Consider the following 17,561-nt stretch of genomic DNA (forward strand, 5'->3'; position numbering starts at 1 on the left):
TACGTGCCATAAAAAAGGTGTGGCTGCGGTTCGCCTATCAATTCATTGTGTATCCCCACTCAGTTGGCCAATCCTCTTCACTTGTTCTCTCTCTCTCTCTCTCCTCAGTATCTCTTCTCTCTGGTTGCAACTTGGTGTGGGTGTGTGAAAGCACCAAAAATACGAATTTTCTGCAAAAGAAATCAATCCTTCTCTCCCAAAAGAAATGCTATAGTGTGGGAGAAAAGGGTATTAAAAAAGATAAGTGCCAAACCTCAAAGTTGTGCGTTTTACCTCCCTCAGTTAAAGAGAAAACAAAGACCAAAAGGAATAAAAAAAAAAAAAAGGTATAGAGAGAAGGTATTAAGGTAAGAGTTAAGACCAGTTAGCATTTCTTAGTGTTGTTGTTTGTTCTTGAGGCTCAGTGGTCAAAGGGAAAGGAAAGAAGGAAGGAAGGCAAGAGATCTATCTATCTGGTATATGGTTAACAAAGAGGTTGTATGTGTATGCGTGAATAATAATAACAACAATAACAATAATAGACTAGCTCTTGAGGTTGTGGTGTTGGTGAAATTTTTTTTGTGGAGAGATGTCCGGTGGTGGATGCAGCATAGTGTGGTTCAGGAGAGATCTGAGGGTGGAGGATAACCCTGCACTGGCTGCAGGAGTGAGAGCAGGTGCTGTGATTTCTGTCTTCATTTGGGCTCCTGAGGAAGAAGGTCAATACTACCCTGGAAGGGTCTCTAGGTGGTGGCTCAAACAAAGCTTGGCTCACCTTGATTCCTCTCTGAGAAACCTTGGCTCCCCTTTAATCACCAAACGTTCCACTAATAGTATTTCTTCTCTCTTGGAGGTTGTTAAGTCCACTGGGGCTACCCAACTCTTTTTCAACCATTTATATGGTAAAGTTTTAATTCTTATGCTTATGTATGTCTATGATTCTAGTGCTTGCCCTAGTTCAACTTCTTTCCTTTTCTTTTCAACCATAATACTTTGTTTTGTTTTGTACAAATGTTTTTTTTTATGAACCACAAATATCATTCATAAAAGACAATCATGCTCGAATCAGATACAACTGTTTGATGTATGCAAACATGATACCAAGGTTTTGGAAGGTTTTCTCATTACTTAGTAATGAACAACATCATTGTAGATTGTAGGATCCTTGATTCTATTAATTAGAGTTGTTTCTATTTGTTATTTTTTAATTGTTTCATTATGGTTTCATAGTTTATATAATTGGATTTCCTTTTTCATAGTTTCATGAGAAAAGTGGAGTTCATCCCTCATGATGATGATATCAAAGTAAGTAACTATCTGTGTTGCAGATCCATTGTCACTTGTGAGGGATCACAGAGCAAAGGAGGTTCTGACGGCTCAAGGCATTACCGTACGTTCCTTCAACTCGGACTTGTTGTATGAGCCATGGGATGTGAATGATGCTCATGGCCAACCATTCACAACTTTTTCTGCTTTTTGGGAAAGATGCCTTAGCATGCCTTATGACCCACAAGCACCTCTTCTCCCACCTAAAAGGATTATTCCAGGTCTACTTTTATTCAGTTTTTTTCCTTAGCCGCACATTTTTTATTAGTAGTAGTATTGTTGCGTGTTGATTGGGTGCTACTAGCTGCATAAGTCATTTACTTCTTGTGGCTCTAGTTTGAAGTTGGCACTTCAACAAATTATCCAAATTGAGAAAAGAACACAAATGCTTTTAACCGCTTTAAAAGTTCCTGTGTAACATAGCAGAAAGGTACAAAAAGTTAAATTATACTATTATCTAACAAGATGGAGTTTACTTTATATTTTAAATGAAATTAAAAATTCATAGATCATTCTGCCTCGTCAACTAATAGGCTTCCAATGTTGTTGTCCAACCATTATAAGAAAATAACATAAAAAATTAAGATGCAACAAATATTCTATTGGGTTGTTACAGCTGGCGCCTCATGCCAAAATAGGAAAGTCTGCAAGTTTTGTCTTCCAAACGCCTATTTTGGTTATGTACATATACAAGTTTTATTGGTATATTCTAAAAAAAATTCACCATTTTAGTTCGTCAGTCATGCAAAATGTGATTTAGATAGTTCTTTGTTCAATGAAAAATAATGCATGTAACGGTGGTCTAATTTCACTGTAGTTTACATGATTAATGGACTATATTAATGTAAAAAATTATTGAAGAACCGAATCCATAACAACACTTTCAAGGACCAAAGTAATGACACTTCTATAGTGTTTAATTTTATCCAATAGAAGTCTGTCATGTGTTCTTCAATATTTGGTACATGTTTTTTTTTTCTTTGTAGCATTGTCACTTTTAATGAAGCATCACTCTTGACTTTAATTTGCACTATGTGTTAACAATTTTTGCGTTCTTTCAGGTGATGTATCAAGGTGTCCTTCTGATACATTGGTGTTTGAAGACGAATTGGAGAAGGCAAGCAATGCGCTTCTTGCTCGAGCATGGTCACCGGGGTGGAGCAATGCAGACAAGGCATTGACAGCATTCGTAAACGGTGCTTTGATCGAATACTCGAAGAATCGCAGGAAGGCAGACAGTGCCACAACCTCATTTCTCTCACCACATTTGCACTTTGGTGAGGTGAGTGTGAAGAAAGTTTTCCACCTGGTCCGCATCAAGCAAGTGTTTTGGGCCAATGAAGGAAACAAGGCTGGTGAAGAGAGTGTGAACTTGTTTCTCAAGTCTATTGGCCTCAGAGAGTATTCGAGATACATTAGTTTCAACCACCCTTATAGTCATGAGAGGCCCCTTCTAGCCCACCTTAAGTTTTTCCCTTGGGTGGTGAATGAAGGGTACTTTAAGGCTTGGAGACAAGGCAGAACAGGGTACCCTTTGGTGGATGCTGGAATGAGAGAGTTGTGGGCAACTGGTTGGTTGCATGATCGGATACGCGTTGTGGTTTCAAGTTTCTTCGTGAAGGTGCTGCAGCTTCCTTGGAGATGGGGAATGAAGTATTTCTGGGACACCCTTTTGGATGCAGATCTTGAGAGTGATGCTCTTGGTTGGCAGTACATATCTGGCACTCTCCCTGATGGTCGTGAACTTGACCGAATAGATAATCCACAGGTGCATTTGCTTCTGTGTATAAACTACACAATCTTGCTTTATGTTGATGCTTTTTTTGTGTATGATCATCTGTTTACATGTTATTCTTTATATATTGAAAAGTAATGCCATGTCATGAGTTTCATAAGCCTGTTGTTATTACTTTTCTGGTTTGTGTACTTTATGAAGTCATGAACTCTTCTGTCTACCACTCGAGTTTTTCCACAGAGAAATGAATCAGAAAGTATTTCCAACCTCTTCTCTGAACTGTCTCAAATATTGCTATGTATATTACAAGCCAGTTTTTTGTTTGAATATCAATTTATATGAAGCCAAAAGTCCATCCCACTATTGTTTACATTTCAGTCAGTGGAGAAGCTTCAATTGTCTGATCTGGTGTGATGCCTCTTTTAATTCTTTTCAGTGTTTGAAAGTTAACATTCTCAACATGGTTAAGACAACACTCTGGCTTCTTTTGCCTTATCTGAACTTTCCTCTTGAAAATTTGAGATAGTCATTCTTATCACTTGAATGCCCTTGAATATGATTGATCAATCATAACTATTGAGTTAATTTTTTATCAATCATAACGTCGTTTCTTCTATTTTGAGGGCAATCGGATTGAACTCTAAGATTTTGGTTATATGCTACTGTCAGCTATTTGAATGCTTTAAAAGATGATAAATACCTTGTGATAAATCCACTCATTTGATTTTTGCATTTTCTAGTTTGAGGGGTACAAATGTGACCCAAATGGAGAATATGTGCGACGATGGCTTCCTGAACTTGCTAGATTACCAACTGAATGGATACACCATCCATGGAATGCACCGGAGTCTGTACTCCAAGCTGCTGGAATTGAACTTGGTTCAAATTATCCTCTTCCCATTGTGGGAATAGATGCAGCAGAAGTAAGACTTCAAGAAGCACTTATTCAAATGTGGCAACAAGAAGCAGCTTCAAGAGCTGCAATGGAAAATGGAACCGAGGAAGGGCTTGGAGACTCAGCTGAATCAGCCCCTATTGCCTTTCCTCAAGACATACAAATGGAGGAAAGGCCTGAACCTGTTAGGAACAACCTGCCTCATGGTACTCGGCGCTACCAGGATCAGATGGTCCCAAGTATCACATCTTCCCATGTGAGAGTTGAAGAGGAAGAAACATCTTCAGACCTTCGAAACTCGGCTGCAGACAGCAGGGCCGAAGTGCCTATAAATGTGACCACACAACAAATTGCAAGAGAGACAGTGAATCAAGGGGTGTTACTGAATGCAAACAGAAACACTCGAGTACAGAATAATGCTACAACGTGGCTGAGAAATGCAGCTGAAGATTCCACAGCAGAATCTTCAAGTAGTACTAGGAGAGAAAGGGATGGGGGTGTAGTTCCAGTATGGTCTCCCCCAGCTTCTAACTTTTCAGAACAATTTGTAGATGATGAAAATGGTATAGGAGCCGGTTCATCTTACTTGCAAAGGCAGCATCCTCAGTCTCATCAATTGATGAACTGGACACGGCTACCTCAGACAGGGTGAGATTTCCCAAAGCACTGAAAAGATTAATACGTACTTTTGTGCTCGTGCTAGACAATTTCATTACAACTTTACTAGGTCATATTCTCCAACCATTTTGAGGATTTGGGAAACATAGTATGGCTAACCTGCTTCTGTTCATTAGGCTTCTTTAAGACCTATAAAACACTTTTTCCGCATGCCTACTTTTTGGTTTTTTCACTCTTCTGGTTCTCTCCACGAGAATTAGATAGGTTGTAGAATTTTGTTACATCTACAACCACTCGTGCTTATTTGTAAAACATCTGCCCTGTCTTTTGATTTAAGATTTGTGTTTTAACTTCATATTAATTTTATATAATATATTGTTGCCGTGTTGTGTTCTGTGATATCTATCTGTAGTTTCTAGATGTAAAGAGTGTGCTGCAATATTTTCATGTATTAGTAATTTATCAGGAAAATTATGTAATGAATGCCAATATTTTGGATGATGTTTCTTGGAATGGATCCTCCGTAGCAACTTTACCACCACATGATATTCTAACCCTTCAACAAATTTTATTAATATAATATATTTTTATTTCAAAATTAAGGTTTAGAAGAATATTTGACCATATCTAAGTTTTTGTAACCATTCCCTTGTTTCTGATCTAATGTTTATGATCTTATTTTGGTGGTCTAGTTATCTTGTTACGATTAATACTTCAATTACAGGTAATTTACGTCTAGAACATGCCGATTAATATCAGGGGGATGGAAAATGCACTCTCCCCTCTTCTTCTGGGAATCGTGGGATGGTGAACCGCATTGGACATACATGTGATCATTTCCTACATCCTTAAACCTGTCTTGACACATGATTAACGGCTGACCTCCAATGTGTATGAAATTTTCAGTTCAAGCGGGTAGTAGTTTCATCTGCGGTGCCTTTTGCTCTCTTGTACAAAATTTGTAGGCCTACTGTATAGTATAAATTTGTATTGTGGAGGAGAAATAGCCACTATTTAATTTGGACCTTTGGTCCTCTCTTAAAACTCAGGGTTGTGCTTATCATTTAAGGTAGTTATTTACATTTCCTGTCCCGTAATCCTGTACATTTATTTTGACTACTGTAAAGTGCACTCATCTCAGTGCTCACATCTCCAAAACTTCTCTATATGGCAAACTAAAAAGACAGTGCCAAAAACTTTGTTTTTGTTTGCCCTGTCTTTGTAATGCTTATGCCTGAAATTTCCTAAGGTTGAGTAAAGATATGCAAATAATTGCAACAATTTAGTAACTTAACTGTTTTGCTTTAGCCATAATAAACTATATTTTAAAAACAGAGAACTTTGCATTTTGTAAGGTAACTGCTAAAGTAATCGGATTGTTTATTTTTAAGCTAACTAGAGATTACAGATCCTCAGAGTTTGATCAAGTTCATGGAAGTGTATAGTTTGATGGATTAGAGTGGTAAATGATTATGACTGCATATGTTACAATCACATGATTTTGGTTTAACTGGTTGGGTTACTTCCAGGAATTTGTAAAGTGTACTTGCTGAGACTGCTCCTAGAATTGGGCTTACGATATAAACCCAAATGTTTTTGTAATCACCAGAGACGATAGCTGGACCTAAACTCCTTGCTGGATTCATTGAAGCTCCAGTAATAGGCCTGCAAAAACAAAAAGTTCTAGGTTCAGTTACTTTTGCACATTGAATTGCACATAATATATTGTGTATATATAAGAACAAGATTTCTGGTTGTCAACGAGAATTGTGATAAGATGAGTGTAGAAATTGATTGTTTACCCGGCAATGATGACATTAATCAGAACTGAAATGCCTATGGCAACTCCAGTGAGATCTTTGCTCTGTTTCAATTAGTAAAGGCACCAAATTAGTTCCTACCACATCGAACAACATACAACAAAATTCCAGATTTATAGGTGGAATCTTGTTCTTCCTAAGCAAAACCATTCACGTTGGAGACAGATGCAGAAATAGTCATAGATTGGAAAATTGTCATAAAATTTAATAAATTAATTTTGTACAAGAAATTATTATATGTACATTTAGCAAGTGCTAGAGAAATTATTATACGATCTAGGATCATGTGATCTTGGCCAATCTTCATGTGATATGTTATTTACTCTTATTTTGTAACTTGACAGATATGATTACATATCAAGTGAAGATTGATCAGAACCATATAATCTCAGACTACAAAAAAATTTCTCTACTTAAACGTATCTTTATAGGGAAAACAAATCTAAAGAAGCAGAGTTTCTCTATCAACCATTAAAATGTTCAATATAGAGCATAAAGAGTATGCTATTAATTGTGGAGCATAGAAATAGAATGAACAAAGATAGCTACTACTAAGATAATGCATGGTAAATTATAACTAACGGTACACCTCTGTGATCAGTGGCAACACCACAAATGGTGAGCATCAGTATGGAAGCGGTGATGAATTCCCACACTATTGCTTCTAAATGAGAAGTTGAGCTCAAGTATTTAGTCACCGTTACTCCAACATCCACCTTGTCATGATGCAACACTTTGAGGGTGAGAGGTATGACACCTTCTATCATGATATACATATTTATATAATAAAATATATGGAAATCTGAAATTACATAAAATGATTTTATTCAATAAACATAAAGGAGTTCATGTAGGTAAAAAGTTCACATCCACCTTAATCACCAAATTAAAAACTTATCAATTAAGGATATGAAAACATTTTCGGCTCAAAACAAGACCATTCAAGTTTACAAAATAACTAAGTTAAGTAACATAATAAATTAAAGTAAAATGATATGTTTGAAACATCATGCAATTAAAACAGAAACTCATGCCCCAATGTTACATCTTACCAGAGCATTGTGTTTTGACGTTCTCCAGCATGAGGTTCCTTAAAGCAATCCACCTAGCAATATGCTCCCATGAACACAAAGTTTGAGATCATCACATGATCTAAACACAAACAACACACGAGGAGTGAGTTATTACATTTCTAAACAGGTAAAGATAAACAAAGACATACATATATAATATACGTATAACAAGCTCAACTTAGCACAATTTGCATCATTATATCACTCATTGCGTAACATCACTTGTCTCAAGGATTTAATCACAAGATCACATTCCACACCTTCACATTAATAACGTGTTCAAAATAATAAATCTCAAGTACAATACAACATCTCACACTCACACAATTCATTACCCACCATCACGTAGCAAGTCACAATGATCATTACACAGGTGTTATGCAACAGATACACTAAGACTCAATCTTATATGCAATGTAGTACCATGTCAGTGAAAAATCTCATCGGACACCTAGGAGTACATGATAAGACAGACCACACACTAATAAGTCAGGTCACTCTCACTAGGTAAAATCATAGGGAGATCACTCAGGGTAATGCTGTTTTGCAAGAATATTCCAACCATATGGGATCGGCATAGGTTTAAAGACGCACTCAAACCAGGTGTATTTACCCTCAAGGCCTAGACTTCGAAGAGTTCATTCGGGCTTCTCCCTCTTGATTCAGGTCCAACCTAGAAAATATTTTAACATGCAAACTCTATCGGTAGCACCCTCTACCCCGTCATGGAATTTAATTAAATCAATTTTATTTAAATTACTTAAACCAATTCACGTGAAAAAAAGGGTCACATTTATTTCACTGTTATCAAATAGAACTTATTAAAAACATCTATGGCTCAAAACAAGATCGTCCGAGTTTACAAAAGAACTCAAGTTAAACATTGAATTAAAATAAAGTAAAATACATGTTTGGAACATCATCCAATTAAAACAGAAACTCATGTTCCAATGTCACATCTTATCAGAGCATTGTGTCCTAGCGTCCTCTAACACGAGGTTCTTTAAAGTCATTCATCTAATCATTTACTCTCACGAACATAAGGTTCAAGATCATCACATGGTTTAAACACAAATAATACACAGGGAGTGAGTTATCACGTGTATAAATAAAGTACAGATAAACAAAGACGTAATTAAAATACATTATAAAATTATTTATAACATAACTCAACTTACTACAATTCACATCACCACTTTATCATTTAAAATTCATCATAGAAATCATCAATCACATTATACAAGAATCACACACTCGAGTCAAAACATAACAACACTCCCAAATTTCATAATAAATAAATCACAGGCGTCATGCAACAATTATACTAAGACTCAAGCCTATATGCAATGTGGTACCATGTTAGTGAAAAATCACACTGGGACGCTTAGGAGTACATAACAAGATACACCACACAATGGGTATGTCAGGTCATTTTCACTAAGTAAAATCATAAGGTGACCAGTCAGGATCACTCTGTTTTGTGAGAATGCTCCAACCATATGGGATCAACATAAGCTTAAAGGAGCACTCAAATCGGGTATTTTTACCCCCAAGACTTCAACTCTGAAGAATCCGTTAAGGTCTCACCTTCATAATTCAAGTACAACCCCTAAAAAAACTTTTGCGTGTAGACACTACTCATGAATTATATAATACCCACGACCTCACTCTCATGTTTCAAACACGTTTAACACATTGCGCTACAATTTAAGACTTTAGGTTCTTAACTTGGAACCCTAAACTTTCTTTTTAATACTTTGTGCATAAATATTTTTCTCAATATAAACACTAGTCGGGTTATTGTATAATTCATAGTTTACAACACAAGTATTGTCACGTCAAGTATTAACCACACATTTATTCACAACCATATCTCATGTTCATAATTTAACATTTCATAATTCACTACATATTCAATTTATCACTTACACACAATTTTAATCACAATTTCATGATCTCAATATAACAATCTTGCAATTATAATCATACATGAAGAATTACAAAACAATAAACATCTCAAAATATACCTCAAAATACACATGTTCATTCTAACCCCAATTGCGATAAACTTATCCCTTACCTCTAAGCGGGTTCACCTGTGCAGTCCAGCATTGATAGTAGCATCTCTAGCGGTTGTCTAATATTCATCAAGTTTTTCCTCTGGTTGCTCTGTTAGGGTTTTCAAGCTTTAGAGAGAAGGAGAAGGGATTGAAGCCTCCATTTCACTGTCTCCGTGCATGGGAGGCTTCTCTCTCCACAGGCATTATTTTACAAATCCCCATAGTGGGGGTGCTCGAAAGTGAGTTATGAACCTCGTGTTCTAGTTTCATGATGATCCAACGGTTAACGAGACCAGTATCGTAGTTTTACTGGAATGAGTTTGGGTGTAAATGAAAAAAAGAAAGCTACGATGTGAGGGATATTACCCTCACCATAGATATTTTTTCACAAATCTCAACGGTGGGTATGTTTGTAAATGAGTTCCAAATCTGGTGTTTAAATTTCACCATGATCCAATGGTTAACAAGTATGGTATTGTTGTTTTACTCGGACATGTTTGAGTGTATGCAGGAGAAAGAGAAATTTTTGGGAAAGGAAAAAGAGAAAATGACATTGAGAGGAAGAGAAAGTGTAGAGATGTATCATAAGTTTAAAAACTGACCTAACATATCTATTTATAGCTAGAGTATTCGCAGTCTATTATTTACTCTATTTTTCTTTATTTTTATTATTTTATAAACATGAACTCTATTTTATTCTCTATCAAAAGAATAAATAAAGCATCTTTTTTTATTTTCCTTCAAATAATTATTTTAATTAATAAAATTATTTCTCCTTATTTATGTAATTATAAAAACCTCATCAATATTTCTAAAACTCTATTTATTTTTAAATAAAATCCTTTTTTAATTTATTTTACGAAAAATAGGGTGTTACACTATCTATGAACTATACGAAACACACAACTCCTCAATTGTTATCATTGTACAAACAAAATTAAAACGCATAAAAACACCCCAAAATTAACCTCAATTTGATCCTCTAAGGATCCCTACACTTGTTCACTTTAACCCCAATTGCGATAAATTCATTCATTACCTCTAAATGGGCTCATGTGTGTAGTCTGGCAGCGATATCGACATTTCTAGCGGTTTTCTAATATCCCTCAAGTTTTTCCTTTAATTGTTCTGCTAGAGTTTCCAAGCGTTAGAGAGAAAGAGAAGGAATTGAAACCTTAATTTCGCTATATTTGTGTGAGGGGAATTTCTCTCTCTACAGACATTATTTCACAAATCCAACAGTGGAATGTGCGAAAATGAGTTCCGAATGTGGTGTCCAAATTTCAGAACGATCTAATGGTTAACGAGTCTGAGATTGTAATTTTACTGGAATAAGTTTGAGTGTATATGAGAAAAACAAAGGGTTTTGAGAGAGGAAGAAGGGAGAAAGAATTTGGGAGGAAGAGAGAATGTAGAAACATATTGTTTGTAAAAACTAATCTAATATGTCTCTATTTATATCTAGGGTACTTTGAGTGTATTATTTATTCTATTTTTTTATTTAATAAAAAAGAACTTTATTTTACTATTTCATTAAATAAATAATCAATTAAAACATTCTTTATTTTCAAAAACATCATTTTACTTTATTTACTTTCTAGTACTATGAAACTCTTATTTTAATTAACAAAAATAATTTTCTCTCATTTATTTAATTTCTAAAAACTCTATTAATTTTTAAATAATACTCTTTTTATTTATTTAATGAAAAAAAAAAGTGTTACAGAGGGACCAGTGTAGCACCCATCATCTGGCACAACACATAAATAGGCACTTAGGAAAAATAGGGACAAAAAGAAAGAATGAAATCAGTGGGAAAAAAGAGATTGAGCACCAAATGATCCCTGTGATTGAATGATATACAATGTTTCAATATTACATGGTACTATTACTATAAAAGGTGTTACTATCAACTAGATTGGATCTAGTAGAGGAACTAATCTCTCACATCGTAACAAACTAAGGTTTAAATTTTCGCTGAGTGAGATATTCAGATTCAGTGTTCAACTGTGCTTCGAATAGAGTTACCTTTGAATGACTATGATGTGGCTCCATGTGGAGCTTGCAGGCCTTGGATCTTCTTCATCAATGGAGTCTTTTGCTTCTTGAAGATGAATGACAACAGAATGGAGAAGGAAGAAAGATGATTGGAGACGCCACTTCAAGGAGAATATGAGTCAAGAAGAAGCTTACCACCATAGGAAGCCATGGATAAGAGCTTGAAGGTAGGAGAAGATGAGTGGAGGGAGAGAAAGAGCACAAAATTTTGTGCCTCAAATGAGGTCTGAATTTTGAAGTGTAATTCTCAAATGATCAAAGTTAAAAAAATGCACACACATGACCCCTATTTATATCCTAAGTCTCACACAAAATTAGAGGAAAATTTAAATTTTTATTCAAATTTCACTTGAATTTGAAAATGAATTTGTGGAGCTAAATTTTGGAGCCAAAATTTCACTAATTATAATTAGTGAATTTTAACTATGGTTCAGCCCAATAATCCAAGATCATGTCCAAAATTTTCCACTAAGTGTGCTTAGGTGTCATGAGGCATGTAAAGCATAAAGAACATGCACAAAGTGTGATTATATGATGTGGCAATGGGGTGTAACAAGCAAATGTTCACCTCCCCCTCTAAAATTTAATTGGATTGGACTTCTCCCAATTCAATTAAATTTATTTCCCAACATACACATCAAATATTCACTTAATTGTGAAATTATAAAACTATACCCCTAATACAAAAACTAGTCTAGGTGCCCTAAAATACAAGGGCTGAAAAATCCTACATTTCTAGGGTACCCTACCTATATTATGGAGCTCTAAATACAATGCCCAAAAATAATGAAATTCTAATCTAATATGTACAATGATAAGTAGGCTCATACTTAGCCCATGGACCGAAAATTTACCCTAAGGCTCATCAAAACCCTAGGGCCTTCTCTTGCATCTCTAGCTCAATCTTCTTGGAGTCTTATATCCAATACCTTTAGGAGTAGGATTGCATCGGACTATATACGTGGAAAACTGGAAAAGGTAATTTTAGTTAATAGGACAAGTGGCTTACAAGTTTAAATTGAACTTTTCTGACAGCAACCAAAGCAATTGGGACTACAGGATTGAAATGGCCACCAAAGACATGGCCAATAGAATATGTAGCCACCGTGAGAGCTAGACCCGAAACAATTGCTATGCCTACTATTGTAAGTGGCAACTTCTCGTTTACAAGAGCTGCTCCACATCCTGCAAATATAAGAATGTATGTACTAACAACCTCAGCAATAGCCTACAAAAGCAAAGGTGGAGTTAGATAATAGACATTAGACACATAAGAAAATAACAAAAAATTGATCTTGGAGAAGATTGCTATAATGATAATTATATTTGGTGCATCTTGATTATTTTCATGTGTACATGCATTATGCTTTAGAGCTAGCCACCTTTTGGATGTTAGATGGAAAGTGTTTAGTCTCATGGATAGTTTTGTGTCCTTCATCAGTGGAGAATTCAGACTTAATTGAAGAATCAACATTAACTGATAGTGAATCAGACATCATAGAACTTGAAATCTTGAATGCCAAACTGTCGATTAATTTGTATTCTTATATGCAGGCATGCAATGTCTATTTCAGTTAGATGCACATAAGGAGTACAAACAAAACATCCTCTAATACACTCATTCTAACAAACTTTTTCGGTGTGTTAAAATTTATTGAACACAATAAAATAATAAAGATTTATTAAATAAAAATGATAAAGAGTAAGACTCACAATTTCGTGATTTCAACCAATAATAAAAAATATGTTATAAAGAATGCACTAGAAAATGTATCACTAATATTTTTTGGAGAATATTTACTTGAATTTTAAAATAAAATTTTTAAATATTTACTTGGTTTTTACACACTTACCTACAACAATAAAAGGTCGAAACGATTTGGAGGTAACACAAGTTAATTATGGGTATGACATCTATGATCCACGTGATGTAAAAATATACATACACTGATCTAAACATGCAAATAAATTTAAATAGCATATTTAGATCAAACAGCGGAAATTAAAAAGAATTACAAGCGTACCTCCAGCCATTGCAAATTGAACGGGAAGCGGCGCACACACGAACCTGAAAGACAGTTTTGTTCTTTCAGACCCTTACTCACTCTAAATAGATGGTGTAGTAGATGGTGTATTTTTTTTCTGAATAGAGAAGTGGGTTTAGTGATACAAAACTGAGAGCACCTCATCCTATTTATAGAATCTGTCCATCACTCAACTTGAGATAAGAAATGATCAGTACGTGGGATGATAGGTACGTGATTTGTTACGGAAGGTGGTTGCAAATATATTTTGCAAAGATATGGGATGAATGTGGATGAAAAATGGACCAGATTCAGAATAACAAATTTTTCCAAAATAATAAAATATAAAGAAACGTGCAACGTGCACATAAGGTGGGCTTCCAACACGTGATTCATCAGCTGAAGTCAATGTGAGATTTCCATTTATAATGTTAGGAGAAGTATGTTAAAAATAATAACACGCCACATAATTAAGGTCGGGTAGTTGAGAACAGGAAGAGAAGAGAAAAAATACTATAGAGTTCCAAATCCTTGGCCTGCCAAAATGTTCATTTGTTGATCTGGAAACATTTTATGGGGACCATACATATATAACCAAACAATCTTAGAAAAATACTGTGAGGGGATGATTACGTTAGTGATGTTTTAGTACTTGTACTATAGTAATGTTGAGCAGATCAACTGTTTGATACATTGGCTGCATGATTAGGTACGGTATTATGGCGACAATAGCTAGTGTAAAGGGCTGTCTCAGATTAGAACAAAGAAAAGCATATTAAAATATTTTATTTTAATTTTCTTTTAAGAAATATTACTCCTAATTTCTCGTGATTAATTTTTTACCTTTAATTATTTAGAAAAAGAAAGAGTAAACTCAACCCACTTGTGGACTTTTCTCTGTTTTTTCCCTGTATACTAAAGATAAATATATTTTATTCCCTCAAATTTGAGGTATATTTGTTTTTTATCCTCAAATTTAAAATTAATCTTCCTAATTCTTGTAATTTTTTTTTAAAAAAAATGTTTTCGTATATCTGTCTAAACACTCTTTATCTATACACTGACAAAATGAATAATTTGAAATGAAAATATATATATGTGATAAGATATTTGATAGTAAGAATACAAAATTAAAGTGAATTATCACATCCGTTACTTGTAATATGTTAACTATGTAAACCAAGTCTTTTACAACATTTGAACAAAGGGATTAAAACAAGTTTTTTCTCTCAAATTACAGAGTAAAAAAGTAATTTTAAATTGGAGAATCAAAGATAAATTTATCCAATATTTTAAAAATTAAAAATATATTTAAACTTAATTAAACAAATATAAAGAAGTCTAGCTAGAAGTACCTATATATACCCAATTTATTTATTTTTTGAAAAATACTTTTGGTATATATGCCTTACGAGTATCGGCTACAAGTACCTATATGACATAATTTTAGAAGTACTCATGCTTCAAAATTTATAAGTAAAACTTATACAGGGGAGGAACTTCCTCTCTTTTTTTTCCTCGAAAACACTTGTTGGTAAAGAATTTATTACACCTATAAGCATTTATTTTTAATTTTATATTTATCTAATCCTATTCATTTGATTTTTAAAATGTCAGAATTGATGTTCCAAGGTCATTTTTTTAAAAGATATTTATAACATTTTTTTTATAAATAAAACAAATGTACCTCTTGTGCATAGACCAATGGCCACTTTTCAAATTTCTTATATGAGATTGTATATTTTTGTATTATTAAATTAAAAACTTGATATTTGCTCGATTCCTTTGCTCTATGCCATCTTTTATGTGCCATCAATGCTGATATTGCTACGCAATAATGCCAATCAATTTAATTTTTGGTACCTTAATAGATGAAGACAGTTGAAGGCATTTCTGCACTTTCAAATACCTCGAGATGTCCTTGTACTAGCAAGGAAAGGTGCACCAAAATTAAACAAACCATCAATACGTGGTGATCACTTGTTTTTCCGTGTTAAAGTTACAATACCAAAACGTATAGGGTTATGGGTATTTTTTAAATATATTTTTGTTTGCTCCCTCCCTCATTATTTTTCTGTAAATTAATATCTTGAATCTGAAATTCTGAATTTATAGTTTGGTATGATGGTATGCATTTGCCTCTGCATTTTGTCTCCAGCACAATAGAATGTGAGTTGCTTGAAGAAATTTCTTTGCTAAGCCGTTAAAAAATGCATTTTGAACGGCTGAGCAAAAAACAATTCATTATTATTTGCTACTTATCTGTCCGTGTTTCTCTTTTTCAACAACCTATGTATACAAACTATTTTTAGCACATTTAGTCTTTCAAAAGGATGCCATTTTCGTAAGACCTTTCCATACTAGTTGCAAGTTAATTGCAGTTAATAAACAACTTCTTTTAGGCAATGAGCATATTTTAGATATTTGAGTTGTAAACCATGATGTCTACTTTTCTGCTGAAAGAAAGAAGTATTTGAAGGTCCTACAGTTCAAATTACTGAAAGTACGATAGCAACAGTTGTGGTCTTGTGGAACAAACTTCACAACCAGAAGATCAAAATCACATATATGGAAGAAATCAAAGGACATTGCTGGGTAATAATTGTCTCTTAATTATTTATTGTTACATTTTCATATTTTCTTTTCATTGATCTATAGTGTATATCCTCAATCTTTTGTAAGTTGAAAATTTTAATTAATTCTGACTGCATGTACTTATTTTTGCATTACTCTCTCTATAATAAAAATAAAAACACGTAATAGTTTAGTAGCATAGTGATAATTGTCATTTCTACCTCAAATTTGTAGTAGTTTAGGGACAATTAACTATGTGATATCTTTTATGTTTTTAAACTTTGTGGATATTTTTAGTCAAGTTTGAATAAAAGCTTAATTTATTTAGAATTTTTAGTTTATACCTTTTATAAGCTTGATTTTTGTGTTGTTTGTTTATGTTTTGTAGGAATTTTATTGAAGCTTGGATCATGCAAATGAGAGTCCACAATTAGCTACTTCAAACTTTGATCAAAATTCTTCAAACTTGCCTTTGGAGAGTGCCTTTGCCATGATATCTGCAATCTGGTTTTCTGAATTGCAATGCTCCAAACTGATTTCTTTTGATTTTTTAGCTTCTCTAATAGCATCATAATGTGCTTAGTCCTTCCATGATTCTTTTCTATAGCAATAGCTGACTTGTGTTGTACCCACCCAAATAACTAGCTGTATCTCAACATCTGATAAAAATATTCTTAGCCAAATGGCTTGATTTGAAAAGTATCTTCTTAAATAAATAAATAAAAAAAAGAACAAAACTTATTACACTAGAGGATAGGAGAAGCAAGAGAGTCCATGCCAACGCAGCTACCTGCCACTGCCTCATCGAAAAATTAATTTTGAATTAAAAATTCTATCACAAATCTTTCTAGATAACAATATTTTATAAAAACATTCAATTGAAAATAATTTTCTGTCATTATATTATAAATTTGATTGATCCATTTTATTATAAATATGATTATTCATCTTTAATAGATTGAATCGCTTTACGAGTCCTAGCTCCTACACTTTTATCAAATTTTTAATTAAATCCTGAATTTTATTTTATTTTCAATTGAAAATTCTCTTCAAATTGATGTTATAAAAATTTTGCTCAATGATTGCCCTCTAATCAATCAAGTATTTACGATTAATTTTTCATAACAACAATTAAAACAAGCAAAGAACCAAACCAAACTGAAAAAATAAAAAATAAAAAGTTCAAGAATCCAATTAAAAAAATAGAAAGACTTAACTGAAAATTTGGTAAAAATATAAAGATCCACATAACAATTAAGCATCTTTAATAAAAAAAAAATCAATATATTTTTTTATTTACAAAACTCAAATATAATATTTTGTTTAACAAATCAAATCTCAGTTGACTAACACAAAGGATAAAGAATTAATATAACAGAGTAAGATCTTAAAGTGTTGG

General features: G+C 33.7%; 2 protein-coding genes across 3 annotated transcripts; one reads left to right on the top strand and one right to left on the bottom strand.

The window, feature by feature from the left end:
- Nucleotides 1-45: 45 nt before the first annotated feature.
- Nucleotides 46-5,801, top strand: LOC114381863 (cryptochrome-1-like). Of its 2 annotated transcripts, XM_028341087.1 has the most exons (5): nucleotides 47-881; nucleotides 1,308-1,526; nucleotides 2,367-3,073; nucleotides 3,781-4,583; nucleotides 5,278-5,801. In XM_028341087.1, the coding sequence occupies exons 1-5, from the start codon at nucleotides 569-571 to the stop codon at nucleotides 5,279-5,281; spliced, it is 2,046 nt and encodes a 681-aa protein (XP_028196888.1). In that variant the 5' UTR covers nucleotides 47-568; the 3' UTR covers nucleotides 5,282-5,801. The 2 variants fall into 2 exon arrangements, with proteins under 2 accessions (XP_028196889.1, XP_028196888.1); XM_028341088.1 differs by lacking the exon at nucleotides 5,278-5,801 and having other exon boundaries at nucleotides 46-881; nucleotides 3,781-5,066.
- A 206-nt stretch (nucleotides 5,802-6,007) lies between these two features.
- Nucleotides 6,008-13,060, bottom strand: LOC114381864 (nodulin-26-like). The gene is made up of 7 exons (XM_028341089.1): nucleotides 12,947-13,060; nucleotides 12,574-12,792; nucleotide 12,437; nucleotides 11,238-11,279; nucleotides 6,961-7,124; nucleotides 6,356-6,417; nucleotides 6,008-6,218 (listed from the first exon to the last, which is right to left on the bottom strand). The coding sequence occupies exons 1-7, from the start codon at nucleotides 13,058-13,060 to the stop codon at nucleotides 6,008-6,010; spliced, it is 813 nt and encodes a 270-aa protein (XP_028196890.1).
- Nucleotides 13,061-17,561: the final 4,501 nt, after the last annotated feature.

Source organism: Glycine soja, chromosome 13, assembly GCF_004193775.1.
Source record: "Glycine soja cultivar W05 chromosome 13, ASM419377v2, whole genome shotgun sequence".
In the NCBI taxonomy this organism is placed as follows: Eukaryota; Viridiplantae; Streptophyta; class Magnoliopsida; order Fabales; family Fabaceae; genus Glycine; species Glycine soja.

Excerpts from the sequence above, each read along its gene's own strand:
- LOC114381864 (XM_028341089.1), bottom strand. The coding sequence starts at position 13,060 with ATGTCTGATTCACTATCAGTTAATGTTGATTCTTCAATTAAGTCTGAA. Across the intron at positions 12,793-12,946 it reads TTCCATCTAACATCCAAAAG|GCTATTGCTGAGGTTGTTAG; the intron begins GTGGCTAGCTCT and ends TTGCTTTTGTAG. Across the intron at positions 7,125-11,237 it reads GATGATGGGTGCTACACTGG|TACCTCTCACCCTCAAAGTG; the intron begins TCCCTCTGTAAC and ends TAGAAGGTGTCA.
- LOC114381863 (XM_028341088.1), top strand. The coding sequence starts at position 569 with ATGTCCGGTGGTGGATGCAGCATAGTGTGGTTCAGGAGAGATCTGAGG. Across the intron at positions 1,527-2,366 it reads ACCTAAAAGGATTATTCCAG|GTGATGTATCAAGGTGTCCT; the intron begins GTCTACTTTTAT and ends GCGTTCTTTCAG. Across the intron at positions 3,074-3,780 it reads ACCGAATAGATAATCCACAG|TTTGAGGGGTACAAATGTGA; the intron begins GTGCATTTGCTT and ends TGCATTTTCTAG.